Below are 23,554 nucleotides of genomic sequence, written 5' to 3' on the forward strand. Positions count from 1 at the left end.
TCAAATATTTTTAGTGTAGATAAATAATATTTAAGATAACTTAGTGAATGAGATATTTTACTTGTAAATCTTTCACATGAAGTTATCTTTTAGAAGATGACTTAAGAAATTCTTACTTGTAAAGAAGAGAGGAGGGATGCATGAATAATTACAAGACCTTGATATTGATGTACAACTCCAATACAACATTAAACACCTAGAAGATAATGCACTCTTAAAGAACACTATCATAACATTCAAAGAAGATCTTGACACTCACAACCTACCCTTGAGCGATTTATGCTTATTTTAGTGAGAACAATACATGCAACATAATTACTTAGATAAAACTTGTCATTTTCCTTAATAAAGAAGTATAAAGTGAAGTGTAAGTATAAAATCAAACATAGGAAGTTCTAACACAAGGGTTAAAATAAATCTTTTTGTGATTACTAGAAATAAAAATTCTCCAAGCACATAAAAGAATTGATGATGAAAAGGGAATTACATAACTTCTTAACATGCATATACTTACACATTTTTTCAAAGCTTCTAAGTGATTAGATAAATTGTCTTCTAAACGACGTAGTAAAAGAGAGTTCTTACTAGTAGATTCTTGATGTATGTGAAATTATCTCTTAAAAGACGACTTAGTAAATTCTTACTTGTGAAGAAGCAATAGATGCATGAAGAGTTAGGTGACCATGATATCAACAAATGACTCTAATACAACATTGAACACTTAGAAGATTGTATACCCTTAAAAGAGCATTCTCACAACTTTCAAAATAGACCATGACACACACGAAACCTACCTTTACCTACCTTTTTAGTGATATATGCTCATTGTAGTGCATTCAATACAAATAAAATAGTTGCTTCGATAAAACTTATCTTTTTCCTCCACAAAGGAGTATAACAAGGAAATACAGAGAGTCAAACATCTCTAATGGAAAACTCTAATACAAAGGACAATGCAAAAGTAGTGGGCCATAACAAAACTTTTTGTGGTGCCTATAAATAGATGTTTGTCAATTGACAAATTGACAATAAATAGACAATGACAAAATCGCTTAATGTGCATACACTTACATATTCATTTATTCCATAAGAGCTTATGGGTGCTTACATAAATAATTTTCTAGATGGTTTAGTAAAACATAATTCTTACTTATAAGTCATTCATGAATGTGAAGTTATCTCTTAGAATAAGAGTGCTTCTATTTTTATATCCCTTGAGTTGAGTGTGAACCTTGGAAACAACATTCTATTTGTTATATATCGCAAACATCAAAGCTTCTAGACATTTTCTCAATTAGCAATTCAAAGTCAGTGCAAAAAACCCCGAACATCCACAACCAATCAACAACAAAAATTACAACACTAATTTTCACTCAGCAAAAAATAAATTTTTTTTTTTTTTGCCAAAGTGGGAATTGAACAAGGAAACACTTAATCTGCCCACCCTTTTAAGTAACCCTGTATCACGGTATCACCGGTCCTCACTTGGTTGATGTTCATATTATTATGCCATAATGAGTTGAAATTTGGAGCATTCAAAATAAGGAATAAACTTTTAAGGCATGTTTTAACTGCGTAAACCTATTTGTAGTGAGGGAATTTGAATTATTGAAAGGTGAGATGAGGTTCCAAGTGATTAAACCTGAGATTGAGGCAATAGAGATGTTACAATGGTTGTTGAAATGGAAAGTGTTGTGAGAAATGTAGATGAAAGAGAGAGTGAGTGGGTGTTGTGGTAGGAAGAATGGTGTGGTGTGATGAAAAGGAGAAAGAAGGAGGAAGATGGTGGATGGATCCCCGTGCCAGGCACGCTCGAGCCATAAGAACGGAGAGCAAAGACCGTGCAGTGTGGAACAATCTGATAACCCACTACTCCAAATCCAACGTCTCTTCCTACGCCCTTTCCCTCTTCCATCATCTCCCTAATCCTCCCAACGTTGTTTCATGGACCGCTCTCATTTCCGGCCACTCCAACACCCTCCTCTCCCTCCGCCACTTCCTCGCCATGCTCCGCTACCCCACTCTCCCCAACCACCGCACCCTCGCCTCCCTCTTCGAATCCTGTGCCGCTGTCTCCGCCCTCTCCTTCGCCCTCTCGCTCCACTGCCTCGCCCTCAAACTCGCCCTCGCCCGCCATCCCTTCACCGCCTCCTCCCTCCTCTCCCTCTACGCCAAGTTCCGCATGCCCCTCAATGCCCGCAAAGTGTTTGCCGATATTCCCCACCCGGACAATGTCTGTTGTTCCGCCTTGGTCGTTGCTCTTGCTCAGAATTCCCGCTCTCTGGACGCTTTATCCGCCTTTACAGACATGACTCGTCGGGGTTTGGCGTCCACTGTTCACTGCGTTTCCGGGGGTTTACGCGCTGCGGCTCAGCTTGCTGCGTTGGAGCAGTGTAAAATGATGCATGCACATGTAATTATTGTGGGGTTTGATACCGATGTGGTGGTGGGTAGTGCTCTCGTTAATGGGTATGGCAAAGCAGGTGTTGTTAACGATGCGAGGAGGGTTTTTGAGGACAGTTTATCTGATATGAATATTGTAGTGTGGAATGCAATGATGGCTGGTTATGCACAGCAAGGGGATTATGAATCTGCTTCTGAACTGTTTGAGTCTATGAAAGGTTGTGGACTTGTGCCTGATGAGTATAGCTTTTTGGCGATCCTGACTGCTTTGTGTAATGCTGGGATGTTTCGGCAGATTGATCAATGGTTTACGAGGATGATTGTGGATTATGGTTTGGACCCGAGTTTGGAGCATTGTACATGTTTGGTGGGTGCAATAGCGCGTATGGGAGAATTTGAGCGTGCTGAGAGGATTGTATTGAATATGCCGTTTGAGCCGGATGCTGCAGTTTGGCGAGCTCTGCTATGGGCTTGTGCGAATCTTGGTGAGGCCGACAGAGCTTGGTATATGGCGAAGAGGGTGTTGGAGCTAGAGCCGCATGATGATTTTGCTTATGTTGTTCTTTCTAACGTGTTATCGAGTGTGGGGAGGTGGGATGATGTTGCAGAATTGAGGAAGATGATAAAGGATAGGAGGGTGAAGAAAAAAGTAGGGAGAAGTTGGATTGAAGTGCAGGGAGAAGTTCATGTGTTTGTGGCGGGGGATTGGAAGCATGAGAGGTCCAAGGAAATTTATCAGAAGTTGGCAGAGCTTATGGGGGATATTGAAAAACTAGGGTATGTTCCTGTTTGGGATGAGGTCTTGCATAATGTTCGGGAGGAAAAGAGAAAGGAGGCTCTATGGTATCACAGTGAGAAGTTGGCTGTTGCGTTTGGGATGTTGTGTGGATCTGCACTACCAGGGAAGCCGTTAAGGATTGTGAAGAATTTGAGGATTTGTAAGGATTGCCATGTGGCTTTTAAGTATATGACAAGAGTTTTGGAAAGGGAAATTATTGTGAGGGATGTCAACAGATACCATAGATTTGTGAATGGTAACTGTACATGTAGAGACATATGGTAGAATATATTAATGACTGAACATGTTTGAGGGTTATTTCTAATAGCAGATGATATTGAGAAAGAACCTGATTTTTTTTCACATAGTGGTAAGTCTTTTTCTTACTGTAGTTCTGTAGTATGCTTTCATGTTTTTTTTGGCATTTTATCCTGTTTTTGAGTTTGATCAAGTTTTAAAGATAATTTCATCACAAACTTTCTAGTGAAGGCAAGCAAATAGGTGAATTGTGACTTTGAAAATTTTAGTATGCAGATTTCTCTTACAAACAAAGAGATGCGTGGAATTTGTGTTATTCCCTTTGTTTGTTGTTTTCTCATGGTTATTGCATGAACTGCAGTTAAGGAGGCTGGGCAGGGCAGTACTCCACTTAATAACATTCTGAAGCTCTTGAGGTGACTTGGTGAGTACACTTTGGGTCTCATGTATCTGAAAGATTGCTTGTATGAGGCATGCTATTTCAGTCCCGATCTATTGCTTGATTGAACAATTATATGGGGCTATTCGTAGTTCAGAGTCCCACTATGGAAAACAATTATACAAAATTACAAATGCAAAAATTATTATGACTACTTTCAATTTATAGCGAAAAGTTTAACTGCCAATTAGGAAACAAAGTTAATGGGAAAAGAGGGATACGAGGAACCAGAAGGTAGGTAAACAATAAAAAGATCATCTGTTTAAAATAGCAAGGAATAATTATATAGGTTTCATTATATTGTTTTCTTTCTTTGACTTTGAAGCCACTTAAATTCTTGACTCGCTGTCTACGATGTGCTAAATTATATCCGGTGACTTGATGTTTCTATCTTGATAATCATTGGTAAATTAATGAATGGTCATTTTATCAGAGTGTACCAGAGTGTATCATTGGAATAATTATATATATCAACTTTCACTGTAGAAAGGTGCAGTATTTGAGTTTATGATTGATAAAATAAAATGTATACAAGAAGATGCTGAGATGGATAATGAGATAGTTAAGTTGAATCTTTCAGCAAGTCAAGAGTTTTAACCCTCATTTTCTCCAAGTGGGTCTTCCCATTAAGATTGCGAGAGAAAAAGTGTTTGAAGTGATCTTCCATCAACATGCTTTTGAACAAGGGCGGGTTTTCAGAATTTAACAAGCTTTTGACAGGCCCAATCTCTGCCTCAAATTTGGGGCTGAAGAACATGGCAATAGAAATTCTCTCCTTCTCTTTGTTCACTGCAGCCCTGTGCTCTATGCTGGTATAGGCCCCATTACTTAGAATCTGCAAGATCACCCAAAGCTTCAGTTTTGTAGATAAGGAGATTCTATCATTTACATTGATTTGACTTTCTCTCATACTTTGTTTATTTGTTTAGAAGCTGACAAATGGTTATCAAAATCGGTGAGAGAAGAAATAAGTAAAAAGAAATACCATCACACTCTTTAGATATATAGAAACAAATGAGAAGCTTCAGTGAAATTTTACAAAATGATTTTATTTATTCTAACTCTCTAAACTTTGCTATTTTAAGGTACTAAACACAAATTGAATCAATTACAATGGTTTAACCTATAAAAAATATCTATTTTTTTCATTGATCTCTTTTTTATTATTTTTATTCAGTTCTCTAAATCACATACCTCTAAATTAACTTTATTATACATTTTTGTTTCACTAATTTTTCTCATCCTTATTTTTCAATCATCCTTTTTTATTTATTTCTTTTAGATCCAATATTCATTCTATAATAAATAAATTTTTAATTTAAGATAAATTAAAATAATTTAGTTTAAATGATTTTGCATTTCTTTTTATTTTGAAGTATTCAATTTTCCTTTCAAAAAGTTACCTTTTTATTTTATTTTGTATTCATTATTTTTTATCATAATCCCTATGAAATGGATGAAAAGAGAAAATAAAATGAAGTGCAAAGAGAACATGGTAAAAAATATCCTTTCTTTTATTTAGTTGGAGGAACGTTAACGAAAATAAAAATAAAAATCCACTTCTAATATTTTTTTTCCTTTCTACTTTTCTTATAGTTTAAATTTTAAACTTTTCTCAACCTTCACTTTCTTTCTGTTCAAGTAAGTGGTCTTGTGATTCCAATTTCAATTTCAAGAATACACGTTAAATTTTGATAAGTAAACTTTATCATCCTTGATAGTTCTTCTCAACTTAATATCATTTAGAGTAGATCAAACGCAGTTAATATTATGTATATTGCACATTTTTAAATTTAAGCAAGATCCTAAAGTATAAATAAAAACAAACAAAAAAATGCAAAATTTATTTAAATAAATAAGACAAATAATAGCTTGGATTTAGGGGGAAAGGAGTGTCTTTTCAAATATAGAAAGGACTTAATTTAATATAATTAGTAAAAATTTGAAAAAAAAATGATTAAATGAAAAGTAATTAAAGCTAATGTTTGAAAGGAAAATAAAATAAGCATACAAAGTTTTAAAATAATTAATAATTTCATATTTAAAAAAAATCAAAATAACAATAAATTTACATGTTGCAAGGAGAAAGATAGTAGAAATACAAAATATATCCTTTCCCCAAAACAATGATTTATTGCGTAAACCTACAATATTATTTTGTATAAAAAAATTGGTTAAATATTTTTGAAAAGTTTAAATTATATTAAATCAATTTTTATATCCTGTAACACTTTAATTTCTATATATTGTTTTTTTTATTTGAGAGATCTATTTGGTGTTAGAAATATTTTTTAGTAATTTTTTTTAATTAGTACATATTTTGTATTTTTATTATCTGTTCTTTAGAAAATATTTTACGAGTTAAGAGAAAGAATATTTTTTTTTATTTCTTTTCATATTTCTCTTTTCTTTATCATTCTTATTTTTTACTCTCTTCCCTTCTTTATTTTACTTCTTTCAAATGGACATGAATCTAAACCAGTTATATTATTTATCAAACAAGTTAAATTAAAAACCTTTTGAAAACATAATTAATTGCAATCACACTACACTATTTCAAAATCTTTAAAATATCGTAGACTTATCTATATTTTTAAGTAAATATAATTTATTCTTATTATTTCATAATAATCTTTATTACAAAATTTTATATAAAATATTGAGTTGATTCATAGTTTAATAAATTTATACTAATAATAAATTATTTATATATAGGTTTTTTATGAATATGATGCAATTTGTTACGTATATTACATAAATGAATAACTTTTTTTTATTATGATTTTGGGCTATGCTTTGTGGACATGAAGAAGTCGTACAAAGGCACAAAATTACAGTCCAAAATGTGTTCTATGGTCGGAAGTCGTGTCAAGGTGATAAAACTTTTAGTGTAAAAGTAATAGATACGAGCAATGAATGACTTTAATTGAATTTTTAATTAAGATTTGATTAAAATCGTGTAATGATGACATGATTACATTGTAAAAATATAACTAAAGTCGTGTTATTCATGCAATAATTCAATTGTATGAAATTTACATTAAAGTCGTGCATGCAGAACATGACTCCAACTTTGTTTATTTTTCTAAAATAATTTTTCTTTGTTTTTAAAAAATAGAATAATTTTATAAAGCTTTGTAAGAAAAAACTTCAAATGGTCATACCTTTCTAACGAGGACTCAGATTGAGATGCGTTAAAAATGAAAGTTATTAGAAATAAGGTAAGGAATGTCACAACTAATGAGGTAAAGAATGTCATGGCTAATACTCGAAGGGGACTGGATTGGGGATACCAAAATTTCAAAATATCAACCATTAACTAATAGTTTTTATTTTTTTAGTATTTTTTAGGCATTTTTTTTTATATTTTAGTCTTTTAGTTTTTGTTTTATGTTTAAGATTTTAACACCATTTTTTAATTAATTTTTCATTTAAAAAATAACTAAATCTTTCTTAATTTTATAAAAAAATTTCAAATTAATAATTCAATTATAATTATTTTAATTTTGGGTTAAATATGTTTTTCGTCCCTATTCTATGACATGCAACTGGTTTTCGTCACTAGGCTAAACTTTAAATCATACATGTACCTATAGTATGGAAATGATTCGAATTAATCCTTTGAAATGATTGTTAGTTTTTTTTTTCAAAATTCGTTGTTGTTTTAATTGCAGATTGATGCCCACTATAACTACTTTCAAGGTTATCAAACCCTAGGGTTAACTCGTAAATCCTTACGAGTTTAAGGGTTCTCTGATGAGTCACAAGTCGACTCAGGAGTAAACTCGTTTTATAGTAAACCCGGAGTAGATTCGGTCAAATTCGGTGAACTCGCAAGTTTGAGGCTGAATCTCCGAGTTGTGAAAAAAAAGCCCAAAACGGTGTGTTTCATTAAGATTATGTTATATTTTAGGGTTTCTTTCCATACTTTACGTTCACAGTGCCATCTTCCTCACTGTCGTTGTCGCGCTAGCATCCTTATCGCACCATGTCTGTCACCGCGCATCCTTGTCGCACCACGCCGCTTGTCGTGCATCCACATTGCACCGCACCACTCGTTACACATCCTTGTCGCACCGCACATCTTCGCCGCCGCGCCGCTCACAAAGCACCGCAGGTATGTGCAACTACTGTGGGTCGTGGGACTTAGGTTTTAGGATTGGGAAATTAGGTTAGATTTGGTAAATGGTTAGGGATTTTTATATTGTGTTGGAGTTTTTTAGCTGATTGGGTTTAGGGTTATTTTTAGGTTGGGTTTGAGAATTTTTAGACAAATTGAGGATTTTTGGGTAGATTAAGATTTTTGGCAGATTGGAGATTTTTGGATAGATTGGGATTTTTTTTTTTAAATTGGGGATTTTTGGGCATATTGGATTTTTTTAAAGATTTTTGGCAGATTGTAAGATGTCTGAAAGTGGTTCAGATTCAGCATTTCCACTACCACTTAGAAGTAAGACTTTTGCGAGAAATAGAACAAATATTGGATGGAAGCATGAAATTGATGCTTCAGGAAACGAAAAAAGTGAAATGTAATTATCGCTCAAAGACATTTAAAGGAGGCATTTTCATATTCAAACATCATCTTGCCGCAACTAGATATGACTTTGAACCTTGTGTATCAATACCAGAAGAAATCAAAGTTTTAATGTTGAAAGTTGTCTCAGAAGCTAAAAATGCCTCAATGAAGAAAACAAAGTTCAATAGCCTTGGATGGTGAGGAAGAAAGTGAAAGTAGCACTAACAAGATGTTTAAAAGTATATCTACATCTATTGATGGTGTTGAAGCTACTCTCTGAATCAAATATACAGGAGAGGTGATAATATCAAGAAAAGGTAACATTTCTAAAATTCTTCCATTTTAAATTTAAATGCTTATTTATTTGTGTAATTATTTCTAATATAACATAATTGACACGTAGTTATGAACCTGTTTGAAAAATCATTGATCAGAGGTGGAATAATCAAATTTACAGGCCTTTGCATGCATCTGCCTATTACTTAAACCCCCAATTACACTATGAACCAAACTTTAGAAATGATGATGTTGAAGTGAAAGAGGGGTTGTACATATGCATGAGAAGATTGGTTAACGATGTTGCATAAAGGACAAAAAATAATTTACAACTTACTGATTTTCACTTTGGTAGAGGAACCTTTTCTATGGAAGATGCAAAGGCGTGTAGGAAAGTTATGTTCCTTGGACAATGGAGGGAGATGTTAGGGGATATAACTCTAGAACTTAAGAGGTTTGCTATTCGAGTTTTGAGTTTAACTTGTAGTTCTTCAGGGTGTGAGCGTAATTGGAACTCATTTGAAATGGTAATTCAAGTTCTTGAAGTTATTTAAGGTTTTTCTTGATTTGATTTATATATTGACAAAAACTTCATATTTAATTAATTATAGGTTGATATAAAAAGAAGAAACCATTTGCAAAAATAAAAACAAAAACGAATGACTTGGTTTATGTAATATATAACTCGAAGTTGAGAAACAAACAAATTTGGAAATCTGTTGCTATCCCATTTGATGACATTGAGTACGATAACGAAAGGATAATTGAAGAAGGAGATAATGTTGTTGAGGTTGAGCAAACTCAAGTTGAAGATGATGGTGTGAATGTTGACTTAGCTGGAGGAACACGTTTAAATGATTCAATTCTAGATGCAACTGATTTTGATAATATAGTTTTTGATGATGATGTTGATGGTGATGAAGATGACGATGAAGATGGTGATGAAGATGATGATGGAGATGATCATGAATATCTTGGAGATGATTTCCTTAGAGGATTAAATGAATGAGAGTTTTAAACATGATAACATTTGTGTTGTTATTTTGTTGGTGTATGAACTTGTTTATTTCAATATTATGGATTTGCTATCATGAATTATTTTTTTTGTTAAATTTTTTTATGTGAAGTAGACTCTTACAAGTTTATGAGTTGGGTTTATAGGCCTCCCATGAGTCTGAGTAGACTTTCGAGTCTGATAACCTTGATTATTTCTAATGGATTGATGGAGTAAAACCTCAAATTGAATCAATTTCATATATAGAAGGATCTAGGGGCGGTCATGGATAGATCCAATCCAAATCCAAACAAATGGATTGGATTTAAAATCCATATCCATTTTAACTAGATCAAATTTATTTGGATTTTGTTTAAATACATTTAAAGTGGATTAAATCTAGATTAAATTCACTTTGTTAATTAAATTAAATTCACTTTGTCAATTATATTAAATCCATTTTGATATGGACATAGACTAACTTGACTCGAATTGGGCCTAAGCCGACTCAACCTGGACATGAACCAACTCGGCTCGACATCAGACCGACTTAGTTCGACATGGTCACAGGCCAACTCGACTCAACATGGGCCCTGCCGACTCCGCTCGACATTAGCCCGAGTCGACTCCACTCGACATCGGCCCAAACCGACATGGTTTGACATTGTCCAAGATCGAATCTACTCGACATGGGCCTAGGCCGACTCGGCTCGACATCGGCCCTAACCGACTCAGCTCGATATCTACCCAGGCCGACTCGGCACCACATCGGATCAACCTGACTCGGCTCGACATCAACCCAAACTTATTTGGCATGAGATGGGCCCGAGCGGACTCGACTCGACATCGTTCTAGATTGACTTGGCTCGACATTGACCCAGGCCCACTCGTCTCAACATCGACCCAGGCCCGCTCGACTTGACATCGGCCTGGGCCTGCTTGACTCGATTGGTCTGGACGACTCGACATCGGCACGGGCCCGCTCGACTCAACATCGACCGAGGCTTGCTCGGCTCGACATTGGCCCGGGCCTGCTCGCCTCGACATCGACCCGAGCTCGCTCGGCTCGACATCGACCCGGGCTCGCTCATCTCGACATCGACCCGGACCCGCTCGAATTGACATCGACTGGGGCCTGCTCGGCTCGACCGGCCCGGGCCCGCTCGGTTCGACATCGGCCCGGGCCCGCTCGATATGACATCAACTCGGGCATGCTCAGTTAGACATCGACCCGGGCCCACTCGACTCGACATCGATCGAGCCCGCTCGGCTCAACATCGGCCCGGTCCTTCTCGGCTCAACATCGACCCGGTCTTGCTTGGCTCGACATCGAGCCTGGGCCCGTCTTGCTCGATATCAGCCTTGGCTTGCTCGGATCGACATCAGCCTTGGCCTGACCGTCTTGATATCGGCCCAGGCCCGCTCGACTTAATATCGGACCCAAAGGACTCAACTCGACATGGGCTTGGACGGATTCGACTCGATATCGGCCCCGACCGACTCGGTTCAACATTGGTCGGGGCTCTCTTGGTTCAATATCGTCCAGGCTGCATGGCTCAACATCGGCTCGGGAACTCTCGGCTCGATATCAGACCGAACAGACTCGACTCGACTCGACATGGGCCTAGATCGACTCAACTCCAGATCGACTCAAGTCGATGTCGACCCACACCGACTCAACCCGAAATTGGCTCGCACCCACTCGACTTGACATCGGCCCGGAGCGACTCAGATCGACTTGGGCTTGGTCTAACTCGACTTGCATCGGCTCAGACCAACTCGGGTCAACATCGGCCGGTTTGACTTGGCTCGACATTGGCCTGGATGGACTCGACTCAATATGGGTCCGAGCCAACTTGGCTCAATGTGGGTTTGAGCCGACTCAGCTCAGTATTGGACCCGGGCCGACTCAACTCAGTATGGGCCTGGACCAACTCGAGTCACCATTGGCTCGGGTCAACTCAACTGCATATGGGTATGGATCGACTTGTCTCGACATGGGTCGGGATCGAATCTACTGGACATGGGCCTAGGACAACTTGGCTCGACATGGGCCTGGTGGCCCACTCAGCTCGACTTGGCCCAGGGTTGACTTGGCTCGACTTTGGCTGGGAATGACTTGGCTCGACTTAGGCCCATACCGACTCGATTCAACTTGGGCCTGGACGACTCATCTTGACATGGACTTGGGTCGACTTTGCTCAACCTAGGCCCAAATTGTCTTGGCTCAACCTGAATCGGGTCAAGTCAAAATCCAACCCAAAATACAATTTGGATAATCCAAAAATGTATCCAATCTATATCTAATCCATATACAATTAAATGGATTGGATATAAAATCCAAAAATATGAATTTGGATTTGAGATAAATCCATTTAAATGGATTAAAACTAATATGGATTTGGATAATTATGGATTGAATTTTGTAATTTGGATTTTTTGCCCACCCTTAGAAGGATCTATAACAAACATTTCAATACTACAAGCACCTGGATGGTCTAAAGTTTGAACCTAGGACAAAACCAATTTCGTGTTATAGTACATGGAAAAAAAACTATTTAACTTTCCATTTAAAAAAAAAAATATACACAAACTTTTTTTATTTTCAAAAGAAAATCAGCAAAATATAAACAAATATTTTTTCATACAAGTTCTCCATCATGAATGACATGAATTCAGTAGTTTAATTAATTTTTCATTTAAAAAGTAATTAAATCTTTCTTAATTTTATAAAAATTTTAAATTAATAATTTAATTATAATTATTTCTATTTTGGGTTAAATATGTTTTTAGTCCCTATTACACGAAACTAGTTTTCGTCATTGGGCTAAATTTTAGACCATACATGTACCTATAATATGAAAAAGATTGGAATTGATCCTTTGAAATGATTGTTAGTTTTTTTCAAAGATTGTTAATTTTTTTATTCCAAAATTCGTTGTTGTTTTGATTGCAAATTGATGCTCTATAATTACTTCCAATGGATTAATGAAGTAAAACCTCAAATTGAATCAATTTCATATACAGAAAAACCTATTTCAATAATTTTCATATTACAAGTACCTGGTCTAAAGTTTGAACCAAAAACAAAAATCAATTTCATATTATAATACATGGACGAAAAAACTATTTAGCTCTCCATTTCTTTTAAAGAAAAATATAATCAAACTTTTTATTTAAAAAAAAAAAAGCAAAATATAATAAACATTTTTTCATACAAGTGAAGTCTTGCACCATATATGACATGACTTCAATAGTATAGTTTTTACATTGAAATCGTGCTATCATAACTCAACTTTAATTATGCCTCTATTCAAAATTCAATCAAAGTCATCTTTAACCTTATCAACTTTAGTTCTATTTTTATTATCAGCTCTATTATTTTTTTTTACTAAAATCATATCAACATAACGTAACTTTTAGATAAACCATATTCTCAATTGAAATTGTGTATCTATAACACAACTTTTTCTTTATATTGAAGTCATAGCAACAATCCAAATTCATAATAAATAAAAAAGTTACCCATTTAACTAATATATGTAAACAAATTACACCATATGCTTAGAAAAACCTCATTTGTCTTTCTGATAAAAATTTAAACCGTTTTCATTCATTTTCGTACGTAATCCTGACGTGGTGATGTTGAGTTTTGTTTTATCAATTTAAAGAAAAAAAAGTTTTGTAAAGTATAGTGAATTTGATGCAGAAAACTAAAGTGCATATCCTAACCTAAGACCAAGTTCAATAGCCCTCGTGCATGATTATATTATTAAATGAAGAAAAAATTATGAAAAGGTGGAGAAAAGCATGACACACCTCCATGATGTCCCCAACGTTAACTACAAAAGCATCTGGTAGAAAGATCACAGGAATCCAAACCCCACTTTTCTTTATCTCCAGACCCTCCACTCCATTCACCTGGTGAAGGATGGTTATGCCTGTTGCATCAGAGTGAGGGGTCAGCCCTACAACTACCTCTGGTTTTGGACATGCTGGATAATATGTCATTCTCACTGACTGCATCCCATCAACAAAAAACTCTTCCACTTCCTTCATCTCCATCCCTATGGCTTTTCCTAGCAACCCAAGAAGTTCCATACCAAGCTTCCTCAATTCTCTGAAGTATGACTCCAAGGTTTCCCTTCAAAAATTAATATACATACATCCATATTTAGCTTCTTTATGTTTATATTCATCATGTCAACTACTAAGATAAAACTCTGACTTTTTATCAAAAGAATGTAAGGAAGTGTGTATAAGGAAAGAAAGAGTAATTTTGGTTAGAAGACCTGAATGATGCAGGGAGCTGAGGGAGAAGATATGGCTTTCTTCTCTCAACAGGGTTGATCAACATGTAGAATCTGTCCCCCCAGTCAAGCTTTTGATCTTTGCATCTAATCACAGTTCCGTAACCTTGAACATCACCTGGTCTCACATGATATTTCTTCTTCTCTTCAATGGGAAGCTGGAAGAATTTCTCAATCTCAAGATTCAGCTTCTCCAGCAGTTGGGAGCTAACACCATGGTTCACCACCTGAATAAAGAAACAGTGTTCTGATATATATTATATTAATTACTGCAAATGGAAAAGTAAATAACTAGTCACTAATTCTACATTAGAAATTAAGGGTACCGAGTAGAAACCTGAAAGAAACCCCAATCTTTGCATGCTGTGTACAACTGGTGAAGTTCAGCATCTCTGGAATTTTCATGAAGCAAGGTTTTCAAGTCAAAAACAGGAATAGTTGGGAAAGTGGCTTCATGTGATGGAATTGAAGGTTCTTGTGGGCGAATATACATTTCTGGTATTCCCATTTCTGGTTTGTTGGCCACTTCCATCACACCAAGAACAGAATGAGAGCTCCCAAAGACACTAACCTGTGTTGAAGCCATAATTAAAGATGCATATGATGCCACCCAACGGTGTGATCGGTATTTATGCAGCAAGAAATTCAGTTTGGAGCCGTTCTTGGAGGTTAAAAATGTTATTATGCATGTCTTTCACTGTCACTAAATAATGTTTTTTTATCAGCAAAATGTTATTTTTTATCAGCAAAGTAATAAATAATTTGTACGGCCACGACGGCTATTAATCTATCCTACTACAAAAGCTTCTTTCATATGTGCATATGTGTTTCCAGTGCAACTAATTTAATTAAGAGTAATCATATTCTGACCACCTTATTTAATATACAATACATAAATATTATTACCTATCATTTAAAAATGTCTGGATAATTTCGGCCCTGAAAAAAGTAGTTGGGGCAGCCGAATTGCGAGAAATAAAATCAAAAGGGGGTTAATTGTGATTTTTTTTTCTCTCATCAATAGTGCTATTCTGAGGACAAAATTCATTATTTGAGCATGTATATGGGTGTGAAATAATCATACATACTTTTCGTAAATAATAATGATGATTATTTTCCAACAATTCCGTTTGTTATGTATATTTGTCATCATATTATTTGAAATAAACTTTTAGTGTTTTCTTGAGGAGATAACAAATTCCTCTGGATTCAAATTTACTTTCACACATTCTCAAAGTGTACTAGAAGAAATGAGTATATATATATATATATATATATATATATATATATATATATATATATATATATATATTCTTAAAGTGTACTAGAAGAATTTTGATAGAGAAGAATTCAATATCAAGATTTTGCAAAGTTTAAGTAGATCATGACAATTAATGATGTTTTCACCTCTTGTTAATAATTTCTCTCAATTACTCATTATCTTAGTATGATTAAAATATAAATCATGAATTAATCTCTAAAATAATCTTAAGAAAATTTGAATTGAATTTTTTTTTTTTAATCTTTATGAACATATATCTAAAATAATAATTGATTATTCAGGTAAAAAACGATTTTCACAAGTTCAAAAAATAACTAATTATTATAAGCAATAATTCAATTATGTATAATTTCACAAATAAACAATTGTTATTATTAATATTATATTTATTTAAAATAGTTTTTGGGTTACATAAATGATATAATAATCAATTATATTAAGAAATAATAGATTATAACAGTTAGTAACAATAGAACTCTTTTAAAGTACTTTAAAAAGAAAAATTTCCAAAATTTTCTTAAAAGAACACCTTTCAATACTTTTTGAAAGGAACTTGGTGAGTTTTTAAAGAAATTTTTTCTCTGAATATTAAATATTACATTTTGATTAAAAAAAAGTTGTCAAGATTCATCTAATAAAGGGATGATCTTTAGATGATTATGCTATACATTTTTCATATTAAGTAAACTTCTCACATTTCAGGTGATAATTTTTTTTTTCTTTTTTAATTTGCATTGATAACTTTGCACTATACATTTTTCATAGTAATTAAATTTGTCACATTTCAGTGATTTTTTTTTTAATTTGTATTGATAACTTTGCAGTGGTATTTAGTGTGTTTTTATTTCTGGTATATTATCTTGAATTCTTTTATTTCTTGGTATATTAATTGTTGTATTGAGTTACTCTCTTTATCAACAACAATTTTAAAAAATAATTTTTCTAAAGGTTAATTTTTGAACAAGTTACCCCTCTTGATTGCGTTTGTAATTATTTATTGTTCACTGGACAAAAGGCTCATCACTAGATTAACTTTTTTTTTACTTAAAAATATAGTAATCTAAACATTACAATTCAATTGTAATTTAAAACTTAATTAATTTATCTTTATTATAGAAAAATTGATATCCAACTTATTATCACCTACTCACTATCCCATTTATAACAAAATGATTTATTTGAATGGAAAAGAAGAGAGAAATATAAAATACAATGAAGTAGAAAGAAGATAAGAAAGAAAAAAACAAAATGATTTATTTGAACGGAAAAGAAGAAAGAAATAAAAAATACAATGAAGTTGAGTAAGAAGGCTGGTAGAAAAATTGAAATTATTTTCATTGTTTTTTCTATTTTTATTTTTCTTTAGGTATAGGTTAATTTTAACTTGTATATAAATAAATAAATTTTAATTTATAACATTATTTTTCTAAAAAAAATGTTTATGGAAAAACTTGTCTAAAAATATATGTAGAATTCAACATCTCAACATCTATAAAGAAACTATGTGGAAGATTGAATAGTAGTGTAAGAAAAGGTGTTATTCTTAATATTAGTATAGATTTGTAAGATTTATGAACGAAAGAAGCCGAAAGCAGTTAGGCGGTGTTTTTCGTTCTGATTGTTCCCGTTTCGTCTTGGTGTGAAATTGCGTGGTTTTCTTTTGTGGAGCGGTGCTGTCATTGTGAGTGTACTGCGTGGCTCTCTTTTGTGAACCGGTGCTGTTCGGTGCAGTCCTTCTGCGTGTAGGGCATTTTATGGAAAATTTATGCGCAATTCACTTTGAATATTATATAAATGAATAAATGCAAAATATATCAAAATAGATATTTTTTCAGTTAAAAGTGTTAATATTAGTTTGTATTTTTTTAATTAAATTTGTTAATTGAATTGAGAATTTTAGTTTAAATTATTTCTAAAAATATTGGATATTACATTGACAATATATTTTATGTAAATTAAAGTTATTAAGTTCAGTTGAAAATTTTCTTTTAAAATAAATAATAATTAATATTTTCCAAAATAAAATATATAGTTAAAAAAGTTATTTTTATAAATAATACCAACATTTAATTTTTTTTATTTAAAAAAATGATATATGAAGTTGAAAAATTAAAATAAATTTTTTTACAATAATTTTAAATAATTTGGATTAAAAATTATTTGGGTTGATAAATTAAAAATATTGATTATTTTTTAAATATTGTTAAAATTAAAAATTCAAGATATGATTTATGTATAAATTTTTAGATTATATAATATATGAAAATATACATTATAAAATATGTAAAAGAATAATATATATATATATATTTATGCTAAAATAAATGTATTAAAAAATAAATTAAATTATTGAATATAAGTCATTAAAAGTAGATGATGTTAAATAATTGATGAAAACAACATTATAATTCTACTTTAAATTGACAATTTCCTTTGTTGCGACCTTTATTGTGACAATAAGAACTTTTGTTGGCTTGTTTTGAATTGGTTGGTCCATTTCATTATGCAAACGAGTTGTAATTAGTTGTCTCGAATTTTTACTTCGCATGTGGGGGTCAGGTATGAAATTTGGCTTGGTATAAGTAGACCAATAATTTTCGTTTCGAACGGGATGAAATTCAACTTGATATGTTTTTCTAATCGAGTGTACTAAATCAATGAATGTCGTCATTTGCAAATGATAAGAGTAACAAACGACAATAACGTGACGATAGAGAAGTCGAAGAGTTTGGAAGTGGCCACAATCACACCACCAATCATTTAATCTAACTGTATATGGCTGAGGTTGTCGACCATATTAGGGGTGGCTAATTCTTGGACATCAAATTCATAATTTTCTGCATTAAACCTTTCCACAAAAAACATAGCCAAATCTTGTTGATTTTTTCTAAATAAGGTTGTGATTCTAGATAATAATGACTTGCGCGTAACATGATGTCTATTTTGAAGGCTTGCTCAACAAACCATGTTTTTGTTTTTTCGAAAGTTTCCTTTTGCAAAGCGAAAATCGACAAGAAACGAGCTTCATTAAGCACGGAGTTACTGCATTTCGCTAGATTTGTGGTCACATAACTAGAGTTACAATTGGGTCTCCTTGGACCCTAAACTCTAAACTTTAGACCCAAAATTCTATACCATTTGGAGAGTTTTTAGGGTTAAAGTTTGCACCTTGGTTGCTCATAGCATTATAAATACAAGTGTTAACCCCCTTGTAAATCAGATTTGAATTGATAATGAAATGTTGCCCAAGTTGCTAGCTCATTTGTCTTCAAATTCTCACTTTCAAGTTTGCACTTCTATTAGTGTTTTGCTTGAATCTTCTTAGAAGTTGGCCACACATCTTCTAAGCCTCTACCTTTCCTCTTCATTTCATCTTCTCCACACTTCAATTCAGTCATTGACGTCACTTTCAAGTTCATTCTTCCGCAACATACAAAACTACAACAAAGAAGAAACCAAAACAAGTTAGGATTGCATCACATATACTTTTAATTAGATGGAAACATGGAATCCTAGGGGTGATATGGAAACCTCCATCGAGCGGCCAGTCTCGGGAGGGGCGACTGCCTTCTCAGCTTCGCTTGGCAGTGAAGAGTTGACGTCAATCGGCTCTCGACGAGGTGGCGGTGTCGGTAGAGACCCAGGGGACCAGGTAGTGGTGGCAATTTTGCTCCCATCCCTTGGCATTTCTTAGACTTGTTGGAAGGGTCGACCGACCCTTTGCCCGTTCGGGCCCCTGAGCCCTTGGAAGCACCTAGTGCTTCAATGCTTGGCCGACCCTTCCTCTGGGCGGCCCTCTCCCTGAAGGCGTCTAGTACACCGCCAGCTAGGAGGCACTCTTGATCCATGATTTCTGCAAAAAAGAACCAAGTGTTAATCAACGGTTAATAAACCGACCGAAAGCAAAAGAAATAATTGTACCCTCAATGGCCGCCCAACGCGAAGAATCTGTATATGTGCCGATCAACTTCCTCGTAGGAAGCTTCCTCGGGAGTGCATCGAAGGGCGAGAGAACCTCTAACTCCTCGTCACCTCCGGCCGGGCGAGGCCATTCCTTAAAGTTGCGGGGTTTGTTGGTCCAGTAGTGGGGAAACCTCGACTGATCGGTCTCAACAAAAAAATAGGTCATCCTCCGGCCGAATATAGACCTTGAGAAACCTCTCTTTAAACTTTTTATAAGAGGTGGCAAAGGAGTTGAAGATTACACAACTCGACCAACCGATTAGTGAATGTCACATAATGATATTGGCCGGGTGAGACGTATAATAACTTAGAAAAGAAGAAGGAGAAAGATGAAGACGCGAGGTGTCACATAACAGGCGAAAGGCCTGAATGGACGCCTAGGTGTTTGGGTGAAGCTGTGTAGGCGCCACATTGAGCGTCTAAAGGACATCCATTGTGAAATTGTCAAAAGGGAGAGAAACATGTAAGTTCGAAAAGAAACAGGAGTACATGTAGAAGAAGGGAGGACCGGTACCTGGTCGACCCATACAGACGCTCTTGGTCGACAGGCAAGGCTCAACGCTAAAGAAACTGGAATGCAGGCTTGCCTTCAAAACGGGAATCTGTCCAAAAATTTGGAAACAGAAGCCTTAGTTGAGAAGACGGAAGAGATCCCAACTACCTTAGGATCAACCCAACCATACTCGCTCGAGAGGTGGCTTGCTGGGGGGAGTTCAACTGATCAACAACTTTATTCGGGTCATCCCCCCTAACAACCTCTACCTGATGCGGCACGTCAGCCACACCGACTGATAGATAGTCGGTTGTAGAAGACCCAGAGGACGAAGACAAAGAAGACGAGGACGAAGAAGAAGGACGCACGGGAAGGGGAGAAGGGGAGCAAAAGTCGAAGAAGTTGGCCGAGACAGGGAAGACATCACTAACCTTAAAGAAAAGCTGAAACCGAGATACACCAGGAGGATGAGAGAATACTTGGATCTGAGAGCAAACAACACAGAAGTAGCATAGTGTCTCGACACTGTTGGGACCACTATTTATAAGCTCCAAGGACCTCAGAAGACGAAATGTCGCAACGATTTCAACCGTTAGGTCTCCCAGATTCAATGGCTCACAACGCTTTGCATCCAAAAAACCCCTCATCAATGCGGGTCACATCGCGTCGCCTAAGGTCATGTCATACCTTGGAAAGTTCAACAGTCACTAAACCTAGAAGACCGATCGATGGTCAACATTTAAAAGACTATTCAGATACATTCATCCTCAAGCCTGGGGCAAGTGTACTGATATGGACCGAATGATTAATACCATAACTCGGCTCCCATGACCGAGCTGACCGGCTCCCACACGTCTGTGCGGGTCGACCGACACATCTAACCCATTAACGCTCAAATCAAGGTCAGCAAAGCTAAACCACCATTAAGGACTAGGTAATACGCCCCTAAGTACGATCCAATTCAGTAATCTGGCCTAATAAGATAAGCCCATTAAAATAATATAAATAGCGCATATTCCAAGAACAAGGTACGTCATTACTAAATATACTCTGACAAATCAGTGTCGAGTACTCTTTACTGACTTGGGCGTCGGAGTGCCTTCTACAAGTACTCCCATTCGACATTCCTCAGGAGATCGAGTGATCAAGCAACCGACATCCAGGAAGGTAACACAAAGGCTGAAGGAATAAATTGAAGTGTGAGTTAACTGCCCGACAAGAAAGAGGAAGACGAAGCCAGTCAATAGTTCTCTAGGTCTCATCTTCCTATTAGGAACACATTCTATGAATATCTGTAACTACTCTACCTTCTCCAGTCGGATGTTAACCAATACGGTAGATATGAAGTGATGGGCTCGACTTGTGGCAAATTGCATGTGGAACTTCGGAACAACGTATTGAAATAATCAATGGAATATGCAAGGAGTCGCATAAACCAACTCAAGCGTCACCTTTGAGTGAAGTTTGAAAGAGTCGACATAATATGACATTATTTGTAGTGTAAAAGCCGATTTGTGTGACATAAATGTCAATGTGCTCATTTTGGACTCGTCATACCAGTTAATTGTGATCGATACTTTTCCAGCTTGGTGGAACGGGATTTCCCTGATCCCGTCGTGAAAAAGGGTGTCATCAAGATCCTCCTATTGTTAATTAATGAATATGAGCAGAGATGTGGTAGATGGATCCATTACATGTGTTGATTGTTTGTTGTGAGCTTTCATTCTTTGTGTATATTGAGGGGAGGATTGTACCACTCGTGAGCATCTAGGTCTTTCTGGTTTATGCTTAGTGTCTAAAGGATGAGAAATGTTTTACTCCTCAACACATTGCGCTTGTCTTCCTCAATTTTGCTAGTTCTTTCCTAAGCTCATTCAACATCATTACCTTGTCCACATGATTTTCTTGTGCTTCGGTAGTAATTATCATTCTTCTTTTGTTATATTTTTCAATAGTAACATGTGGCTTAGAAAGATCACAATAAACTCGAAGACGAGCTCTTCAAATTTTCTTCCATGATGGACCTTTTCTTTACTTGTATGATATGTTATCTTTGTCACGTAATGGTAATCGGCCGAGATATTAATCCTTGTCAGAACCAGAATCTATATCAGTACACCAACGAAATTAAATTGGTGTTAGGTCCATGATCAACATGTATCAAATTTGAAATGCTCAATTAACAAGCTAATTAACATCCATGGGCAGAAAAGTAAAAATAGATGACGGCAAATATTCTGCAATTTCAATATCTAATTATCACATTTTCAACAACAATTTCCTAATAGAAGGGCGGATTCACAAGTTCTTCTTGTGGAGAAGAGAATGAATAAGAAGAACGTTACCCCTTTGGATTCCATTTTCCCATATTTTCCTTTACCCCCAGAAGAGTGATATACATATATATAGCTCAATGAATCTAGCAAAGTGAAAAAGTGAACAACACGTAAACATGGGTTCTATAAGCTAAAAACTAATTAGATCAGGAAGAGGTTGATTGTGAGCAGGAACATAAGGCACCATGATATATGATTCTTCAAAAGGGTTGGTTGTGTTGAGAATATTCTTTTCACCAGAGACAGTATGCATTCCTTTAGCGCCAACCATTAGATCATCATCAAAAACCTCCCATTGGTCAGTGATGACGGTCATCAAACCTTTCTCCGACTCCTTCTGGTGTGAAACAGGCGCAATGGCAGAAGGGGGTCTTACCACAATGGCCCTGTCCTCATTATTTGCCACAACACCACCCTTCTTGGAAGAGGCACCATTGATTATCCTCTTAAGATCTTGAATATCTTCCCGAGAAATTCTATCAATTTTGGGGCACTGAGAGGCATTGAGGACACCAATTTCCTTGCAAAACTCAAAGAACAAAGATAACTCCTCCCTTTGAATCGATGCTTTCTGAAGAACCTTGAGGCCAATGCTCGCTTCCATCCTCCCACCCATTTCATATATCCTCAACAAAACCTTGGCAATCTTGTTGCAAAATAAACTATACACACCGAAAACCTCAACTATAACACAATCCATGGCTTCAAGAACCAAACCAACATTCATGTGCTGATTCCGAGGCCTGATCTGAAGAAGCATATCAATCAACCCTTGCAACTTTTGCAAACACTCAAGCTCTTCCATCAACGTGTCCTCCACCTCCATCTCCTTGTTATTGTTATTCTTCTTTAGCCTTTTAACCTCGGAGGATACAAACGACGATCTGTGATCTAAATAAGCAAAATAAGAACGAACGAAATCGTTGTAGCTCCAAGCCTTTGCACTGCTCATATGACCATCAGAAAAGTTTGAGAGGTCAAAGGGTAACCTCCCTATGCGTTGCACCACAGGGATGTCACAGCAGAAAACGCCGTGGATGAGCATCAAGCCTTTCAGCGCGACAACCCAACTTCGAGTCTTTTGCATGCGCATGGAGAGAGACCACACAAGAGGTTTCAGGTACAAGGGCGAGGTTCGTAACCATTGGAACACTCTCTGCACGTTCTTAGAATCAATGCATTGATCATCATGGCTTGTGGCCTTGATCACCACAGTTTCTAACTTAGGATTGTGGAACGCACTCTTTCGCGCGAACTTTGCAAACCATATGCTGTTCTTGTCTTTTATGGCTCCAGCGGCTCTCTTCCACGCCCTCATTTTCCTTTCTTGATGATTATTTCGATATGGTTAAGGTTAGGGAGATGGTGGTGATCTGTTCACCACCTTCAACCTTCCCTTCTTTCTCAAGTGAAAACTTCTATTATTTTTTTTTTCTTCCTTTACAGATTTTGTATGTTCATATTCTGTGTGGTTTGAACGTTCGCGTGGATGATGGAGGCAACAAC

At 35.6% G+C, this 23,554-nt stretch overlaps 3 protein-coding genes across 4 annotated transcripts; 1 reads left to right on the forward strand and 2 right to left on the reverse strand.

Moving 5' to 3' along the window:
• Positions 1–1,284: 1,284 nt before the first annotated feature.
• Positions 1,285–4,032, forward strand: LOC137811638 (pentatricopeptide repeat-containing protein At4g33170-like). Its single transcript, XM_068613441.1, has 2 exons — positions 1,285–3,551; positions 3,801–4,032. Exon 1 carries the CDS (start codon positions 1,745–1,747, stop codon positions 3,464–3,466), a length of 1,722 nt encoding a protein of 573 aa, XP_068469542.1. The 5' UTR covers positions 1,285–1,744; the 3' UTR covers positions 3,467–3,551; positions 3,801–4,032.
• Positions 4,033–4,327: 295 nt separating this feature from the next.
• Positions 4,328–14,653, reverse strand: LOC137811639 (oxoglutarate-dependent flavonoid 7-O-demethylase 1-like). Of its 2 annotated transcripts, none has more exons than XM_068613442.1 (4): positions 14,312–14,650; positions 13,957–14,201; positions 13,484–13,808; positions 4,328–4,713 (listed from the first exon to the last, which is right to left on the reverse strand). In XM_068613442.1, exons 1-4 carry the CDS (start codon positions 14,558–14,560, stop codon positions 4,441–4,443), a joined length of 1,092 nt encoding a protein of 363 aa, XP_068469543.1. In that variant the 5' UTR covers positions 14,561–14,650; the 3' UTR covers positions 4,328–4,440. The 2 variants fall into 2 exon arrangements, with proteins under 2 accessions (XP_068469543.1, XP_068469544.1); XM_068613443.1 differs by lacking the exon at positions 4,328–4,713 and adding an exon at positions 9,378–9,506 and having other exon boundaries at positions 14,312–14,653.
• A 7,289-nt stretch (positions 14,654–21,942) lies between these two features.
• On the reverse strand, positions 21,943–23,554 carry LOC137809718 (putative clathrin assembly protein At1g25240). Its single transcript, XM_068610809.1, has one exon. The coding sequence runs from the start codon at positions 23,364–23,366 to the stop codon at positions 22,179–22,181; it is 1,188 nt and encodes a 395-aa protein (XP_068466910.1). The 5' UTR covers positions 23,367–23,554; the 3' UTR covers positions 21,943–22,178.

The sequence above is a fragment of the Phaseolus vulgaris genome, chromosome 2 (assembly GCF_000499845.2).
Source record: "Phaseolus vulgaris cultivar G19833 chromosome 2, P. vulgaris v2.0, whole genome shotgun sequence".
Classification (NCBI taxonomy): Eukaryota; Viridiplantae; Streptophyta; class Magnoliopsida; order Fabales; family Fabaceae; genus Phaseolus; species Phaseolus vulgaris.